Source organism: Desmodus rotundus, chromosome 7 (assembly GCF_022682495.2).
Source record: "Desmodus rotundus isolate HL8 chromosome 7, HLdesRot8A.1, whole genome shotgun sequence".
Classification (NCBI taxonomy): domain Eukaryota; kingdom Metazoa; phylum Chordata; class Mammalia; order Chiroptera; family Phyllostomidae; genus Desmodus; species Desmodus rotundus.
This window is the reverse complement of record NC_071393.1, coordinates 38,582,382-38,601,069: the sequence shown is the minus strand read 5'-3', so window position 1 is coordinate 38,601,069 and position 18,688 is coordinate 38,582,382. Positions and strand designations below refer to the sequence as shown.

The 18,688-nt window shown below is 43.4% G+C and overlaps 1 protein-coding gene and 1 pseudogene across 6 annotated transcripts in view; both read right to left on the bottom strand.

The window, feature by feature from the left end:
- Positions 1–2,476: 2,476 nt before the first annotated feature.
- UACA (uveal autoantigen with coiled-coil domains and ankyrin repeats) overlaps positions 2,477–18,688 on the bottom strand; it is a 92,289-nt gene continuing 76,077 nt past the window's right edge. For all 6 annotated transcript variants that reach the window (XM_053927612.2, XM_053927614.2, XM_053927615.2 and 3 more), the window contains 6 exons: positions 16,592–16,628; positions 15,722–15,774; positions 9,970–12,708; positions 8,142–8,294; positions 6,227–6,292; positions 2,477–3,693 (listed from right to left, as the gene is read on the bottom strand). In XM_053927612.2, the coding sequence (XP_053783587.1) occupies positions 3,622–3,693; positions 6,227–6,292; positions 8,142–8,294; positions 9,970–12,708; positions 15,722–15,774; positions 16,592–16,628 (3,120 nt within the window). In that variant the 3' untranslated portion in view covers positions 2,477–3,621. The remainder of the gene's footprint in view (positions 3,694–6,226; positions 6,293–8,141; positions 8,295–9,969; positions 12,709–15,721; positions 15,775–16,591; positions 16,629–18,688) is intronic.
- Positions 12,715–14,816, bottom strand: LOC128781310 (GTP-binding nuclear protein Ran-like; annotated as a pseudogene).

The window sequence follows — 18,688 nt, the reverse complement described above, 5'->3', positions numbered from 1 at the left end:
TCTAAATTATTAAGAAGGCAATAACCTCTCTAAACTCCTTCCCGAATTCAGAATGTTCCCAGGACTGTTATCTCAAAAAAAAAATGCAAACCTGTTTAAAATACAAAATTCTGGCCCACTAAGTACAGTCTGATGCTAAATATCAGTTATAAGGGGCAGGTTTTCACTGACGTCTCATGTCACCGAATGGCACACGTACACACACACACACACACACACACACAGTGGAGGAGGCAGCCCTCACAGACCTTGGCTCCTTTTCACTTACATGTGACATTTTTGTAACCTTCCCACTGTGGTTGAACTCATTCATCATCGGTGTTTGTTCACCAGGCGTAAACAAGGAAAATGCCCTCTAATGAGTAAGCGAAGCCACACGCCCAATTACGCTAAACGCAAGTGCGCTCAGGGCCGAGGGAGACTTACTGGAGTGCCGTCTCTGCTGCTTCATCTTTAAAAAAAAAAAATCTCTGCCTTCAGGACTCCTGTCAGCCAAAGGCCCCTACGTGCTGTAAGAAACAGGTGATGCTGAGAAGCAGATTAGTATGTACCTGGAGAGGTTGGTCCAGACGGCCTTGTTTCAAACAGCCAAGGCCCAAACACGGGCAAGAATTTCCAACCGAGTGTCAGATCCAGTTCAGTGGGAACACTGAAACCAGAGACTGCCTAGTTCCCACTTTGTGCTGTGTGCACGACGTATTCTGAGCATGGTGCATTCTAGTGCCATTCCTATTTTCCTTTCTGAAAATTATCCACAACATGTAGCAGCCAGGATAAGGGTCCAGGTTCGTTTTTCCTGCCAGACAAGCACAACTTTGCACACTCATCACAGGCAACCCTCTTTCAATCCTCACTTCAGAGCCAGAGGTACGCCGTTATTTTGATGAACAGAATGTGCAAGAGGAAAACATCACCACAAGGGTGAAGGATCCAGCGATGAGGAAAACACAGAGGCAGTGAGAAGTCGTTTTTCTCCGCCGTGGTGAAGCGGACAGAACCACTGCCGGCCAATGCCTGGCCTCAGTGTAAGCGGTCACCACGGGCACCGACAGCGCATTTGAATCTCTGAATCTTGAAACGTGTGAGAACAGCGCTTACGTCCCTGTTAGCGGGCAGCGGGGACCACTGGGGAAACGGGAGCACCTTCTAAAGCTGCAAGACTTCTAAAGCAGCAATAGTCCCATGCCTTTAGAACAACAGAACATGTTAAACGACAACATTTGGTTGGAGACAAAAGAAAAGGTTAAAACAAAAAACAAGCCATTGAAAGATGAAGCTAATTTAATCTGTAGTTTTAGAACAACGCGGGTATAGTGAGAGATTAGTCACCGTAATGTGAAAATTCAAGATGTTCATCGGATGGATGTCCGATTTTATGTGAATAGTTCCTTACAACACTGGAAAGCAATAAGCTTTTCTGATGAGCCAGGAGTGGTAATAAAGACTAAACAAGGGAAGGGTAGTAGAGCTCTCCACAAAGGACTGCACTCCACAGGAGCTCAGCGGGCCTTCCAGGGGGCACTCACGTCAGCAACGCGCCTTCTCCCTCTCGGGCAGGAGTCCAGACCTCGCGGTCCCTCTGAGCACAGGGCAGCAGAGACCGGCATCGCCGTTTTCTCTGTTCCCCTCACTCACTGTCTGAAAACATTAGTCCTCGGTGTCAGAGATGCAGTCTCTGCCTTTGACAGCACAAGATGAGGGAATGAGTGCTTGGGAAGACTTCAGGTCACCTGATCCTTCCTTCACTCTACACAGTAGCTGCAAGTGGATATCACCCTCTGTACTTTGAACCCCATGGGTCTCTACACCAAATTCTCCGAAGACAGCAAATAGACCTTGTTTACTTACAAGGATGCTCAAAACAATATTCCACAGAAAACACTTTATTGATGGTTGAAGACAAAATAAAGTACACATAAGGTTCCCGTCCCACCCCTAATACGGAAATACAGCACGGAGCTGTGCCCATTCCGTGAAGAACTTTCTCCACCGCAGGGCTTCGGCAGGTGACCTCATACTCCCGAAACAGAACTCACGCTGTACGACAGGGGTCCCCAACCTCCAGGCCTGTTAGGACCGGGGCCGCACAGCAGGAGGTGAGCTTGACTGTAAATATGCCCGAATCATCCCGAAACCATCCACCCCCGCCCCGCCCCAGATCCATGGAAAAACCATCGTCCACGAAACTGGTCCCCGGTGCCAGAAAGGTTGGGGACGTTAAATATAAAAATTAAAGAACCCAAATATTGCTGATGTAAACTCCGCACACCTCCCTAAGGAGCTTCAAGTGAATCCTGCCCTGGCCTTTCACTGCTGTCTCTGCCCTGAAGACCCGCGGTGACTCCTGCGGCCGGAAAAGCAACACTGACGGCCCGGGGCCCTTGCTACCACACCGAAGTGGGGCCCGAAGTCCGGTTCCTGGCCTTCAAATATGACTGGTAACGTGCATTTTGCAATTAAAAAAACTTGGCGGAAATAATTCGTTTGTTCAGTTTATTTGCTAATAGTCAAATTAGTAATTTTCAATGTGAATGGTAAACAAAATTAATAAAAATATCAAAACATATAAACTTCAACACGATGTAGTTAATAAAAATGGGTGGTTACAACAGAGTATTTACTATAAACATGTCCAATTTTATTTATTTTCTTGCTAACTATTCTTAAAGTCTACTATATTATTGCACTTTTGTCTAAAATCATTAAGATCTATTCTCATGCTATTTTGCAAGAAAGTTGCCTTTCACATTATTAATGTCATTAGTGCAATTTTCCTATAAATAAGTACAAACATTTGGAGATGTATGTATAACGAGTGATGGGTTATTATGGTTGCAAATGTCAACATAATTGCTAAAAAAGTCTAAAATTTTTGACTGAAAAATCTAGCATACCATTTATACTTCTTTAAATACTGCAGCAAGAAAAGTCACCGCAAGTGAAAATTAAGATACTGTTGTGGAGATTACGAGGCAATTTTATTATAAATTCCTGATATATTCCACCCTGGCCTGTTCTTAATCTAAATGTAATTTAACACTGCAAACCATTATGAAAAGAAATTTATTTTAAAAGGCATAAAAGTTACTTGTGTAAGAAAAAAAAAATCTGTAACTCCAAAAGAAGTCAAAGGCACTCAAGTTACTTCAGTAAAAATGAACTTGGCCAGCCAAGTTACAACGCATTCCTTGCAACACATCAGTCTCCCGGCTCAGACCGAAGAGCCGAGAGATCTTTTCATCCACTTGAAAGTGGCCACCGACCAAATTAATTTCTCTGAGAGAAATCTTTAAGCCATTTTTTCAGCCTCACCCCTCCTCAACCCCACTCAGGTGGCTCGTGTTTTATTAGGGACACAAGGTTTAAAAGTACGTGGCCAGTCCAGGGCAAAGCATTGTAGTGTTTGCCTAACCGTGAAGTTAACATATATGGAAGATAAGATTTGAACTGATATTAAAAGAACTCAGTAACATACTCATCTAATTTTAAAAAACCTATTGATGGAACAAAATATGTTTTATTTCAATTATACCGGTACAGGAAGGCTCAGAAAGGCTATGCGGCTGCAAGAGAGTGCTCAGCACCGGCGGGCGAGGCGGCCGCTGCGGGACCACGCTGACACTAGCACACGAGCCCCTGCCGCATCTGCACAATCTGGAGCAGGGCCGCCTGCACGTCTTCGTCCATGTGGCCCTGAGACAAAGCAGAACGGGGAGAAATACTTCGCGTCATCTTCATCTGCACAAGAATTCCAACCACACGCTAAGGCTTTGTAATAGGGCCTGACTGGGTGTGAGTCACCAAATGCCAAATCCTCACCACCTTGGTTATGCTCTAAAGGATTCACTGGAAAACGGAGTAGAGCTCTATCGTGGACACAAAGAAACTCAGTTTAAAAAGTAGTGCACACCAGGTGCTCTTCACATCGATTATCAGAAAACAGACACTTGTCTTTTATAGCAGCTCGGATAATAAGGCACAGCATGAGTTGCAGACGAGCAAAGTACACTGCAAGGAACTTTTTATTCTTGCTCTTGCTGAGAGTTTTTTAATTAGAAAGGTAATTAATGAAAAAATCCCCATGTTTAGATATTTTACATAAATAGAATCATACGTGCAATTTTGCAACTTGCCTTTTCACTTGGTGTCATAGAAATCTACCCCAAGTTATTCCCCTGATTACTTTAAAATACTGTAAAACATACCACTGTATGGATGTAGCATAACTTCTTTGCCCACTCCCCCAGGGATGGGCATTTTACGGTGTTCCCAACATTTATGAGCAGATTCCTAGAAAACAAACTGATGGGTCGAAAAGCAAGCTCAGCCCTGGCCGGTGGCTCAGCTGTTTGGAGCGGCGTCCCGTGCACCAAAAGTTTGCGGGTTCAACCCCTGGTCAGGACACATGCCTAGACTGGGGTTTCGACCCCTGGTTGGGGTGTGTATGGGAGGCAACCAACAGATGTTTCTCTTTCCCTCCCGCTAAAATCAATAAGCGCCTCCTTGGGTGAGAACTTAAAAAAAAAGCAAGCTCAATTTTTCATTTCGCTAAGTACTACAAAATTTCCTTCTGTAGAGACTATGACAATTTATACTCCCACCAACAGGGGATAAATGCCCACTGCCCACAATGCCCTGGCCAATGCTATGGCCCAGCACCTTGTTTAGCATTTACCAATCCCACAAGAGAAACATGGTACCTCCGTGTTTATTTCCATTCCCCCCATTACTGGTGAGGTGGAGATCTTCTTAGCCATTTACTCACAAATTTAGACAGAAACACTTTAAACTTAAAAAGATGGCAGGAGGGTTGATTAAATGCAAGTCAATATGTGAGTTTATTACAGTTCCCCCTTCTTTTTCTTTGCTGGAGCACTTGAATAGGTTTCAGCATGATGCTTCCTATTAATATAAAAAGTTTTGCTTCCAAAATCTGTTTCTGTAACAGCAGGGTGTTTAAATTTCAAACATTAGCCATAGTTGACTAAACTGAATTTCTTAGTTAACTTTATGATGCCAGAAGGTAAGACTATTTCAGATGCCAGCTGGTTTTGTTATGTTCCATTAGGAGTCAGTAGAGTAGTTTCAGAAGCTTGTTAGGCTGCAGTGTCTCTTGGGAGAGCTCGCTCTTCCTCCCTCTCTAATACAGATCTCTGTATTTTCCATTTCCCCTCCTGAACGTCCCGTCCCGGTCCCTCGACAGCCTTCTCCAGGAACTGCAGCACGCTCTCCCATTCCAGCTCACCTTCTACCTCCTCAAGGGAAGGCAGTTACTGGAGATACTGAGATACTTTCTTTTAGCGTAGCATTCATTCTCTCCCATTGGTCTCCCATTCACCTTATAGAACAAGCCAGCTTTTTTCTTTTAAGAATTCTATGTCATGGTTTCTTCCTTTGTATTATTTTATCTAGTTCTTTTTTTTAAATGACTTTTCTTCGAACTTTGCTCTGAATACCCATGTTTTTTTTCTTTTAACAGTGTGGCCTGACACACTTCAAACCCTAAACAATCCACGTATGTCTCAACTGCTATTCTAACACAGTCTCTTTCCCTGAAAAATCTGGTGTGAGAATTTTGGAGATGCTGATCATGGGCTTTCTGCAGAGCATTAAGTATAGTATCTTTCAGATGGTAAACCTGTTCTTAGAGAGATTTGTTTTTTAAATAGAGCTTCCTCGTTAGGGACCCGAAGAAGGGAATTCTTAATCTCATGCTGCACTGAGCTGAAGACTCAGTGCGTAAGTGTTATGGAAAATGTCCTAACAGAATCAGATTCTTTCCTTAAATTATTATAATGCTGTGCGCGCCTTACTCGTCAGTTTTCCACTCTTACAGTGTTCTCTGCATTCCAAAGAAACGCTCCTGCCCTACCAGGACACGAGCAAGTCTTTTCCACTCTCCTCTCTATGCCGCGTGTGGCCATCGAGGCATCGCCCCAGCCAGCAACGCCACCAACCTGTGCTGCCGTCACAGGCCGCAGAGCTGTCTGTAATGTGGGTGACGAGCAGATGGAGGTAACACTACATTTAAGCTGTTGTGCTGCCCTACAGCTTTGCAAATCTCCCGGGGAGACGTGCAAGCCACGATCAAAAGAAACACGCTTATTTTTCAATGAGCATATGGGGTACGAATGCTTTAAACATGACTTTCACATACATTTACTTGAACATACAAAATTATTTTCTCTGAAATAATGTCCCTTCCAGAGGAGAAACCGCTCTTTACCTGTGCGGCACTGAGAAGGTGTGTCCGATAAATTGCAATTACTTCTTGGTGCTGTCTGTCAGCATCCTAGAAATGTGCAAAGACAGGCAGATCAGAATCAGCGGCATTCACGTTTTCCGACACGTGGAGGCTTGTGGCCCTGCTGACCTTGGGCCTGAGGCTACAGAACAGCAGTACTATCGGAGTGCTGCTGCTGCTGCTGGTAACAAGCCACCTAGCACCCACCCCTGCAAAACTCCACGGCATAACGATAGTGGGAACTTTTCTCACGGCTGTGTGGGGACATCCGCAGTGAAAGCAACCCTATGTATCCCAGGGCACAAGAAATTCTTGCCTTCGTTCACGTCTAATGCCGCTAAATAATGTGGACGCTTAACAACTTACGCTTTAGATTATCGCAAAGTTTCTCTTGTCCCATCTCTAGCCTTTACTCCCTATCACGCTCTGGAGAGAGAGGCAGATCTTTCCTCCTATCACGTCTGGCTTAAAAACCTTGGGTGACACCTCATTACAAGTAAGAGAGAATCCAAAATCATCCGCTTGGCTCTCAACAGCCTCCATGACTTGGCTGCAAATACGGCCCCGTGACTGGCCAGACGGATTGGCCTTCCGCGCTCTGGGCCACGCCAGTTACGTTCCCCCTCCAAGCCTTGCTTCACACCACTGCCTTCGCCTAGAAGGTTCTGCTTCCCTCTCACCTACCAAAACACCATCTCTTCCAAGTTCAGCCCTTCCTCTTTGAAACTAGCTCCTGCCACATCAGCGATCATTCCTTCCTGGGACTCAGTTGTCACTCAGAATCTGGGACTGTGTTCGCAATTCTATACCTGGCATTTTTTGTCTTTCCTTTACTTTTGTTGTGTCTGTCTGTATTTTGCCTCTAAAACCACCCAGAACTCCTTGGGGACCAGACTGTAGACTTTTCGTCCCTGACAAAGTCATGAACTTAAGAAATAATAAGCAAATATTTCCGATTACTGAAGGGACTGCCATATCCCTTTGATAAGACCCAAATTAGCAATTTCGACAAGGTGCTAGAGGCCTACAGTGTTATAAAATGAACACTTAAAAAAAAGAAAACTTTCTTCTATTCAAAAATAACTCATAGTCAATTCCTATAGAGTAGGAAAATATTAACAATTTACATTTGACTGGGCTATGTTTTACTTAGTGCTTCCATGCATATAATTTCATTCAATTAAAAAGCAAACAAACAAACAAGCAATCAGTTCTTCTTATCCTATTTTACGGATGAAGAAGCCAAGTGCGAAGGGTAAAGTCCCAAGTCACTTGCTTTTAAATGGCAAGGCTTAGAACTGAGCTCCCTTCTTCAGCTCTAACTCCAGACGTTTCCTTTAGAATATAAAGGAGATATATATCCTTACAGGTATCTATAGGTACCTATATGAAATACATACATCCAGCTGCTTTCTTTCACTATATAACGATGTAAGGTGTAGCACCATGGGAATACTGTCTTTACTCGTAAAGATAGACGAGTGTAAGAAAACTTCCTCTAGCTGAGTGGACTGACACTTTAGAGAGTGTGCTGCAGATGGAAAGACACCGGGTTTGGAGTCAGTGCGTCCCAGGAATGAAGCCTAGCTCTCAGACCCCCAGGCATCAAGTATTTTCATCTTTGGTTTCTTAACATGGAATGTTAAGTGGGGGGAATAAAGCCTTGTAAGGTTGTAACCTTGTAAGGATGAAGATAAAGTTTAAAGGATGTAAAATGTGTAGTGTAGGGCCTGGCAGATAGTAGGCACCAAGCAAAGTATATTATACCACTAGCGTAAGTAATTTTTAGCAAAAATGATTATGTTCTTGGATCTGAACGTAGCCACAAACCATTCTGATTTCTCAATGGGCTTTCACAAACCAACAAGCCAGGGTGGCCCTGCGGCCTGGTACTCACAGCCAGCTGCTGCTGCAGGGACCGCACTTGGTGCTGCAGCGCGTCCATCAGTTGGCTCTGCCTCTTGCTCGGACTCCCGCTTGAGTAGGCAAGTTGTGAGAGGCCATTCAGGGCCTGTTTCAGTCTTTCTACATCATTAAGCAGCTCAGTTATCTTATTAAAAAGAGAAGAAAAAGTTGTGGGAGAAACGTATATTACTCATTTGCAATGAACATCTTTACATAGTGTATACAAACTATTTAATTTCTTGAATTATATTCCTCAGGAATTCCTTTCGAAAGCATTACAGAATTAAGAACGAATCTGGAATATGCCCTAAGATTTGAGTGTGACCCCAGTCTTCTTGTTTTTAGATAATACGCAATTACCTGTGAAGTTATACAGACTATCGTCCGGGTTGTTTGAAAGCAGGAAGGAAGAGACCTCTCCCACAAAGTTGGGAAGTAAAAAGCACAGCTCATGTACCTCCAGCAGTAAGTTATGTGCCTCGCTCCTTTCGAGAATGTAGGGTTTTACACTACTTTGTCTTAAAGAGGGAAAAATCGGGGAGGCTGTTTAGAACAGTACAGACTACAGGCTTTAAGGCTTTAAACTAGGCAGATCTGATGTTTATTGGCTGTGTGAGCTTGGTTGATTTCTTTTTCTAAGCCTTAATTTTATTATCAGTGACAGGGGGAAAATATTGCATAGTTAAGAAAATCAAACATTATCATAAAGATATGCATGCCTGATACATAATACACACTCAATTAGTGGCAACAATTATAAGTGGAAATTAGTGACTTGCTATTATGATGATAGATTATTATATTCGTAACACCTTCCAAACAAGCAGGGAGCACTCAAATTCTGGGTCACTGGCGCAGGTGGGTCAAGCCAGTACCTGCACCTGTCCAAGGGCTGGGGCTGCGTCTACTCCCCTCAGTGCTGCGTCCCCAGCACCGAGCGTAGCGCCTAGCATGTAGGCGTTGAACAATTATCTGCCGAACTGACAGAACTGCACTCAGTCTCCCTGAATTCTCATCTTCACAGTACATACTTTATGCAACTGCCACTTCTGAAAATATTGCTGAGCACCTACTCTGCAAATTATACCATGAGAATGGATGTGAAAAAGAAAAGGTAAGTTATAATTTTTCTCTTACCAACTGGCTGGGAAGATTGACCACCTAATTCTGACACTGTAAAATGCATGTTTTAAGTGGATGGCAAAGCCAAAACAAAACATGCATTTTGGAAGAGGAACAGTTTACTGCGGACTAGACTGGACAGTGAAGACTTCAGGAAGGAGGACTAGTACTGATGTGAGCCCTAAGGAGAAAGGAACAGAATCTGACTGCACAAAGGAGGGGCAGCACATTCTGGGTAAGGGGCCCGGTCTGCGGAAAGAGGTGGGGAGAGAATGTACAGTGGAGAGCTGGACGTGCTGGTAGGGGTGAGTGCCAAGATTAAGTGTGGGTGCTCCCCAGCGTCCTTGCTTTCTCGCAGCCCAGAAACATAGTTTTCTCCCTTCCCTCCTTCACTGTTCTTCAGGTACCCCGAACCCCACTGGACTCGCTAGGGGGTACACGACCCTTGCATCTCCTTGTCTTTCCTCAATTCTTGGCTGTGCCAGCCGAGGAAACAAAACTCAAAATGCTTTCGATTTTCCTGGGACTATACTTTTTTATTCACTTCCGAACTTTCTTGCACACCAGCAGGTAAATAGGAGGGTGGCATGTGATGGTCACTACGTGAGTGCTGTTACCCTGCCGGCAGGATGCTAAAAAAGCTCCCAGTTTGCTCTGCGGTTCCCAATACAAAGGCGCGCAGACTACCCAGGGCCTACCTTATTGTCTTTCGCCTCGATCTGCTTAGCAGACTCATGTATTCTCTGCTGTAACTCTGTGACTGTTGACAGAGACTTGTCGCACCGCTCCTGCTGGTCCCGGATTTCCTGCTCGATGCTGAAATGGAGTAACTCTTTCTCATCCTTTGCAGATAGCTCCTTCTTTTTGGCATGCAGAACCTCCTCACACACTTCTTCATACTTCCTATTCAGATTGGCCAGTTTTTCATTTAAGTTGGAAATCTGCGCCTCCAAATCACTTTTCATCGCTTTGTGTTTAGACAAATCAACTACCTCCCTGGTCTCTAATTTTTTTAATGCTTGTTTGCTATTCTGAACCTCCGACTGGAGTTTGGAGACTTCTTCAGCTTTGTGTTGGTTTTCTTCTTCCGTGGCCCTCAAGCTGGCTTTCAGGATCCCGAGTTCTTTCTCAAAGGCTTCCTTCACCTGCAAGTGCTCTGCCAGTGGCACCGAGGCGCTGCGCTGCTTCTCCAGCAGCTGGTTCAGGGCGGTCACCGCCTGCTGCTCCTTCTCATAACGCTGCTGCTGATTCCTCAGGTCCTCCTTCAGATTCTCAATTGTGCCGTTGAGAGACTTCTTCAGGGCCTCGACCTGTTCCGACGGAACGTACTGCTTTTCCAGAAGCGCCCGTGCTGTAAGGATGTCAGAAGTCTGTTTGGCATTTTCTTCTACCAGCTTCTCCTTCTCCTTCTCCACCTCCGTGTATTTCTGCGACAGGTCCTTCAACTGTCTGTTCAGCTCTTCCGTCTTTCTGCTCAGTGCTCTTTGCGTTTCATGTGAATTCTCGATGAGAGCGTTCTTACCCTTTACCTCCTCCTGAAGAGTGCAGACCTCCTTCTGCAGCTTGTCGTTCTCCCGTCTGCACTTCCTGTTCTCCTCGTCTCTGCTATTACACTTCCGCATCTGCTCCGACAACTGTTCTCTTAGTTCTTTCTCTGTGGCCTTGAACTTCCTCTCACACTCTTCAAGGCTGGCAACTGGAGCATATTTCAGTTTAATGCATTCTTGTATAGTGTCGAGTTCTTTTTTCTGGGCTTCGATTTCGCCCTGCAGTGCCACAATCTCTGCCTGGCCTTTCCTGTAGCTGGCCAGGATTCCGGCGCGGTCATCCTGCGCCTTCCTCGCGCTCTCGCTGACGGCGCGCACCTCCTCCTCGTGCTGGCGAAGGCTGATGTACTCGGCCTTCATTTGGTTCCGAGTGTTCTCCAGGTTTCTTCTTAATATTTCATCCTCCTCTTTTATTTTTATAAGTTCTTGATTTACGTGTTCCAGTTTTTTCTTCACATCGAACAATTCTCTGTTAGTTTTATCTAACGTGCTACTCAGCGCAGTTTTGATCTCTTCGTGGGTTGTAACTGGCACATACTGATTACTCATGGTCTTTTTCAATTTGGTGTTTTCAGACATGAGTGAATACACTTTCTCTTGCTCTTCGCCACATTTCCTATTAAGTTCAGACAGCTGTTTGTTAAGTTCAGCGATATTGGACTTCAGAGCCATCACCTCTTTTTCGTGTTTCTCGGGAGGTATGAACAGTGTTTCCAGGCGGCTAACATTTTTACTTAAACTGTCATTTTCCGTCAGCAACTTCTCCATCTCCAACTTCTTTTCGGTGTATTTTTGTGTCACATCTAAAAGCTTTTTATTCAAATCACCGACAATTCTATCATGTGACTTTTTCATTTCTTCATTTACTTTTAAAGGAACATAATGATTTTTCATTTCGGTTGTTAAGTTATGCACTTGCTGGCCGAGGAGCTTATTATCCAGATAAGCCTTTTCCACCTCCTTCTGTAAGGCCTGGTTTTTCGCTGTCAGCTCAGGGACCTTCTTCCCAAGTTCTCCCGATCTCTGCTCCAGCCTGCTCTTGAGCTGCTCGTGTTCCTCCAGAGTGACAAGCTGAGAAAGCTTGGTCTTACTATTCTCAAGTTCTCTCTTTAACTGTCTAATTTCACTGAGTGATTTTTCATACTCTCTTTCCAGATCAATGAACTTCTTTGTCTTCTCATTTACTTCATTCGACAGTAGGCTCCTCATGCTTTCAAATTTTTCCGCTGGAATCGAAAGGGCCAACGTGGCTTGCAGTTCTTTTAACTGGACTTCCAGCTCCGTGACCTTCCTCCCTTTCTTCTCTCGCTCCACTTCACACATACCGAACTCCCTCTGCAGCCGCCTGTTTTCTTCTTTCAGCTTGCCTTCCTCCCGCTTAAACTCTTCGACTAACACCTCATTTTGTTTGATTTGGTTTCTTAATTTTCCCACTTCTGCTGAAGCGCCTTCGTATTTTGCTTTCATGTCTTTCAGCTGATCCTTCAGCTCCTCTGTCAGCCTGTGATTCCCTGTAGCGGCCTCACTTGTCAGATGCTCTTTCAGGGCGAGAAAGTGGGTCTGCATTTGCTTCACTTTCCCTTCCGACTCATACATTCTCTTCTGCACATCTTTCAACGCATCCTCGAGTTGCTTTATCTGTTCGTCCGAGTCCTCCCTGACCCTTTCACACTCCAGCGCCAGCGCTTTGCACTCGGCCACCTTGTGTGCCAGTTCGTTCTGGAGCTTGAGTCGGTCCTGCTTCGCCGAGTCGCAGAACGTTCTCATGGCTTCCAGCTCTTTCTTTAAAATTTCATTTTCAGAATATGAGGTCTGATTGGGTAAGGACAGCTCCAGCGGTCTCAACATAGATCTGCTTTGCATGTGAGCGGGCACACCTGTGGGGGTACACTGAAAAGGGGGGGAAAGGTGTCAATCACAAAGGCCAAAGACTCGTGCTCATTTGCCAAACTTACACAGTATCCAGAACATCAGTAGTCAAAAGGTTTCCAGGCCAGTACTTTGGAAAAACATAGTACTGATTTGTGAGGTAAGAGAAACAGTTTGGGGTATGATTTCCTTAATACACACTTAAGCAGGGGCATTTTGGAAGTCTGTTCACTTAAGTGTATTTCTAGCAAAACAAAGACAACAGCTGTGGGCTCCGGAAACTGTTGTATCTTTCCCCATTCACAATACCTACCCCACACATGACTATTGGTTCAATCAACACACATTTATTACCAATATGTTTTATGACATGTAATGTGCTTAGAACTTCAAATTCTGAAGCCATCGGAACCCTTGAAAAAAGTTTAAAATTATTTAATTTCTAAAAATATATCCGACTTCTGAGTATCCTCATCATTAACTCCAAGACAATGTTCTTCAGTTATAAAAATACCCCCAAAATAAACCTAGCTAGTCTGAGAGCAGTCAGGAGAATGACGTTAACTAACCCGCAAAACAGCAACACCCTTTCTTCTCTCAAATGGAGAGATAAATTAGAACTTTGCATTGATCTTACTACAATATTTGACTGATATCTTGTTCCTTCCTAGTAAATGCTGACAAAAAAAAGAAGTATAATTAAACTTCTCAGTGAAACATATAATCATGAAAGACTAAATTTAACAATTTATATTTTTTCCCCACACAGCCTCTTACAATAAGGGCTCTTTACAAGTACCAATTCATTGATAAAAACCAAGTGTTACGAGTTCATTCCACTATTTTACTTTATTTTTGTCATGTGAAATGCGACTTTATTCTGATTCTAAATGACAAGGAACAAGATTGACGGGAACGAGATTGAAGGTTTCACCACTGGCTATTGTACGTGGCTGAAGCAGTCCTGTATTTGAAACTCGGTAAGGAAGTAACTGAGTTCCAAAACAGCTACATATGCAGGTGCAAACAATGAAGGTATTTTTAAAGTGCCCACTCAGTCCAAAGTCCGTCCACCTCCTTCAGCATCCCACAGATCAAGCACCGCTCTGCTCAGCAATACAATGAAGTGGCAAACACGCCGCACCGCCCACATCACAGGACAGCTGCCTACAGAACTGGACTCCTGACGCCGGGCTCCAGCTTCCCCTTCTCACAAGGTTCATCCCCATCTGGGAGAGCGGGGGTCTGAGCAACCTCAAGGTCCTGTCATACTCAGACTCTGCTGCCAAAGCTGGGTCCGTGACAAGCAAGAGCAGGCACGGTGACAAACTCCAAGTCAGGGTCTCTACTTAGTTTCTTTCTTTAAAATATTTTATTTAGTTTTAGAGAGAGGGGAAGGGAGGGAGGAAGAGAGGGAGAGAGACATCAGTGTGTGGTTGCCTCTCACACACCCCCAACTGGGGGCCTGGCCTGCAACCCAGGCGTGTGCCCTGACTGGGAATTGAACCGGCAACTCTTAGGTTCACAGGCCTGTGCTCAATCCACTGAGCCACCAGCCAGGGCTTCACTTAGTTTTCTAGTGATCCAGAGGAAGGGCTTCTCAAAGTTGTAGTTACTTGTGGCAGAAGTGTTGTAGTATTGAAGATTCTTCTTTCAGTGGAAGACGACTGATTGTGCCTTAACTTCCCCGGCCTTAACATCCACTTTGTTGCCACCCAGGACGATGGGGATGCGTTCGCACACTCGTACCAGATCTCCGTGCCAGGGAGGCACACTCCTGAAGTGACATCAAACATTCTAATGGCACACTGGGCTTGGATGCCAGTAGCCATGTCTCAGCCCGCCGACTTCTCCCGGCCCACCGTGTCTCACGCGTTGAACTTGATGGGCCCTCTGCTGCTGTGGAACACCAGGGGGTGGGCCTCACGCCCACGGAGGCTACATACTTCTTCTCAATTTCACCCGTCAGACTGACGCTGCACAGATGTGGTCTTCCCAGTCCCACCATCACCCACCAGTACCAGTCTGAACTGAACTGGGGGTTCTCTTTGGGTGGCCATGGTGATGTGACTTTCAGAGCGCCTCCCAGTCGGTACGACTGAGAGCAGGAAAGATGGCAGAACTGCGATTCAAATGCCCGGAGGCACGGCTGACCCACCCTACCCTTTCAGCGTCGTGCTGTTCACGCTACACTACCCTTCCCGGGACCAGGGAGAAAATTTACAACATGGCGTAATTTCCCAGCCTCAGTCCGCTTCCAGTTACCTTTCAACTTAACAGTCATCTTTAGACCAAGACTACTCCAATCTACCAACAAGGTACTCACACAGCTTCACAATTCCCATACTTGTTTTACTATGATCAAATATTAGCTAATCTTCTTAACGATCATTCAGTTGATTGATATCCATTCTCTCACCTTAGAAGTTTCCAGCTTAAAGTGACTGTAGACACCCGGTACACTAATCGTGTGTCTACAGATGGAGCATGTACAAAGGCCTCTAAAGCCCCACTGTTCATCAGTTCTCAAGTCCATAAGAGGTATTAGGAATGTAAACCTTGTTACTACTGGCAACGAAAAGTGAGGAACAGATAAACAAGTAAGAAAATCAGACGACACTACCTTCTTGGAAGCTTTATTTATTTTGAGGTGAATTTCTAAAACACGGCATATTGGAAAGCAAGGAAAATATACATATATATTTCAAAGCCAAAACGAATGGCTCTTTAATTATTCATACCTGTTTTCCTCTTTTAATGGGAAAATATGAAGAGTTAACCACTGCTGTAACAGAGGCTTACTACTATAAAGACCATGAAATCGTTAATTCAAATCTCTTATTTAAGCCACTGTCATCAAAAACGCACTAGGGGGCAGCAGAGACAGCAAGATCTGCTAAAGAAGGCAAGACCAACTTCCTTTTTTTATAATGAAAACTATTCGGTGCATATATTTTTGATAAACATAAAACTTATTCCCTTTTTTTAAAGGCAGATATATTTTTTATAATTTTTTATTAAAAAGTAGTCTTACCTGTGAGTCTGTCATGTACATCTGACCTTGTTTAAGAAGAGTATCTTCTTTTCCTAAACAAATCCAAATAAATGGTATCAGCTTCAATATCCATACCAAGGTAGGCTAAGCATTAATTTGGATGTTGTTATCTCTCCTTTACTTTTCAAACAAAAGAAAAATATGAGTTATAGCATAAAATTATCTCTGTTCTAAAATACCAATGCTTTTTCTTTGTATTTAAAGAAAGTATCTATATTCTTCTGAATAGATTTTAAGTTTGCTTTTAGAAGTATATAACACTGTTAAATTAAATAAGCTCCATGATTATTATATATGTACCTTGTAATCAGACAGAATAAAAATGGTGTTCTTGCAATTTACTGGATAAATATTAATACTCAGTGAGAGAAGCAAAAGATGTTCTAGAGAAACTGTTTAAAATTGCAAAACAAGTAACAAAAGTGAAGATTAACTATGTATACTCTTAAAATAAATGTTTATGGAACTTCTAAACTAATTTTAAAATTACTACCTGAATTGAGACTGTATCCATAGATTTCTCCAAATCAGAAAACCATGTTTATTTCCATACAAAACAAGCCCCACATATCACAAGATAAATGTCTACTAACCACCAAGGCAGATTTGGTAATGCAGACCACATGCGATTTTACCATGCGCGCCACAGAAAGCCAGAGCCTCGGTGATGCCGGGATCTTACGTTAGAGGCTACAGAGTTCCCCCTCGCGTTGAGGTATGTAACATACGCATAGTTGGATGACGTTTAGCAGCAGAAGTAGCACATACAGTTACACAAAATAAATAGGCATAAACATTCTTCGCTTGAACTGGGTGAGCTGTAATGAAAATCTACATTTTCACACTTACGGTTGCTGAAATGACTTCCTGATCCAACGTGATCACTCTGAAATCAGAAGTATAAATTTAAACATTTTAGGTGAACACTGCTTCCTTTTGGTATATTTTGTATCTAATTTATCTCCAAACGATCCAGTCATTAACGCCACATTTTAAACATTCCTTGTTTCTCCTGAGTATTACTATTCTGCTAGAACCCACAAAGTCCCAGCACCAGCAACAGTCGGCAGGGAATAGACCACTAAGCATTTTAGTAACAGCAGCCAAGTGTTCGAGGAAAAGCTTTACTGCGCAACAGAAAAAAAATGAGCTGCAAATACCTGAAATAATTTTCGGTGCATATTCTTTTCCTCAAAAGGAAGGAAATGCCACATTTGCACCATATTACTTTACCACTGCTGGGAGCGGGAACCCTGCCTCACTGACTGTGAGATATTAGTATTAACCTCTTCTTTCAGAATTTATAGAATCCCCATTAATTCTGAAGGCAAAAGGAGACAGAGAGCAGGAAATGAAATTGAGGCAAAACCTACACTCAGTAATACACTTATCAATGCATCAGAAAGAGGAGAAGAGAGAAACTTTACTCTGAATAAAATATATTTGGGTTGCTCCTTTTTCCAAGTAAGCCAAATACAAAGAATCTAACACTTAAGTTTAAAGCATTATACCTTCAAGAGTGGAGATATGGATGCATAAACTTATGTCTGTGTATTTGTGTATATTAGTACCAATAGTTATGTGTTGCTCTCTGATGTAGGGAACCACAATAAAAAGGGTCTACGGTTCTGTAACTAAATTAATGCTACTTCCCCCAATTCTCATTGCCCCAAAGGTGTGGAAATATGCCTGTGAGCTTAAATTAAGCTCTTTGTTCTGTGTAATATTTAATAGTAGAGTCTGAAATAGCTACCAAATGGAGTTATAAATGTGTGGGTGGGGGGAGGACCACGAACATAAGTGTTTCAAAAAACTTAGTTTGGGTTTATTACCTTTCCTTGATCATGCAAATGAAATGAATGCTTTTATTATAACAAAATTAGCCTCACTCTAAAATATCCATGTTTTCTCATTTTTTCTATAAACATAAGAGAAATACCTACATATTAAATATTGCACATGGCACAGCAATTCTGTTTGAAGTGTACAAAGATTTTTACGCATGTGAGATAATACAGTAGAGACGAATTCTTAGTTTTAAATGGCTGCCTTCATAAATACTAAGTCACATACAGAGTGGGCCCTATAATTTTCTTTTCGAAAGTAAAAAATCATTTCTAGCATAAAAACTCATCATATGAATATGTATTAACTGGACTGAGTGTCCCCATTATACTGAGTGAAAAACGTCACAAAACAGAGCGCACAATATGCCCGCTGCTAAGCGTGTGTGCGGCGCGGGCGCGGGCAAGGGTCGGAGAGGGCGCACCTGGGCGCTGACAGCGCTGGATGGCAGGAATGCTTACTTCCCACTTTTAGTTTAACTACATTTTCCAGTTGTTCTAAAGTAAATGTGCATTTTTATAAGAAAAAATGTCATTTTTGTATAGCTTATTATAACCTCATTGAAAGTTACCAACTTGCTTTGATTTCATCTGAAACTCCCGAAAACCATTCATTCTTAACACGTGAGGGGCTACTACTAGAAAAAAGCAGTACATAACCAGCACCCAATTTCGGGGGCCAGACTTTGAAGGACAGTTCAAAGGGCCCATGTACACATCTGTGTTTTCGTACCCGAGCTCTTCTGCGTGAGGCACTGGTACAGTAGTTAAGAGCACACAGGAGCCAGTCTACCTGGGGCCAGGTTCTGGCTCTGCCACGTACTTTTGTAAAACCCGTCATGGCAGACCACTCCATGCCTCACTATCCTCACTTACGAGGTGGGGATGGCAGTGACACCCACCACACAGATCTGATGTATTTATTAAATGCACGTGAAGTGCACAGAGAGGTTTCTGGCACATCATTGGAACTATGAAATGTTAGCTACTAATAGGTTCACTACTAACATCAAACTGTCTTCCAATGTGGAAAAGATAGAGGCCATCATACTAGGTAATTCTATAAAACTGGGTTTCTAAATAATCTTCAGAATTCAGTCAC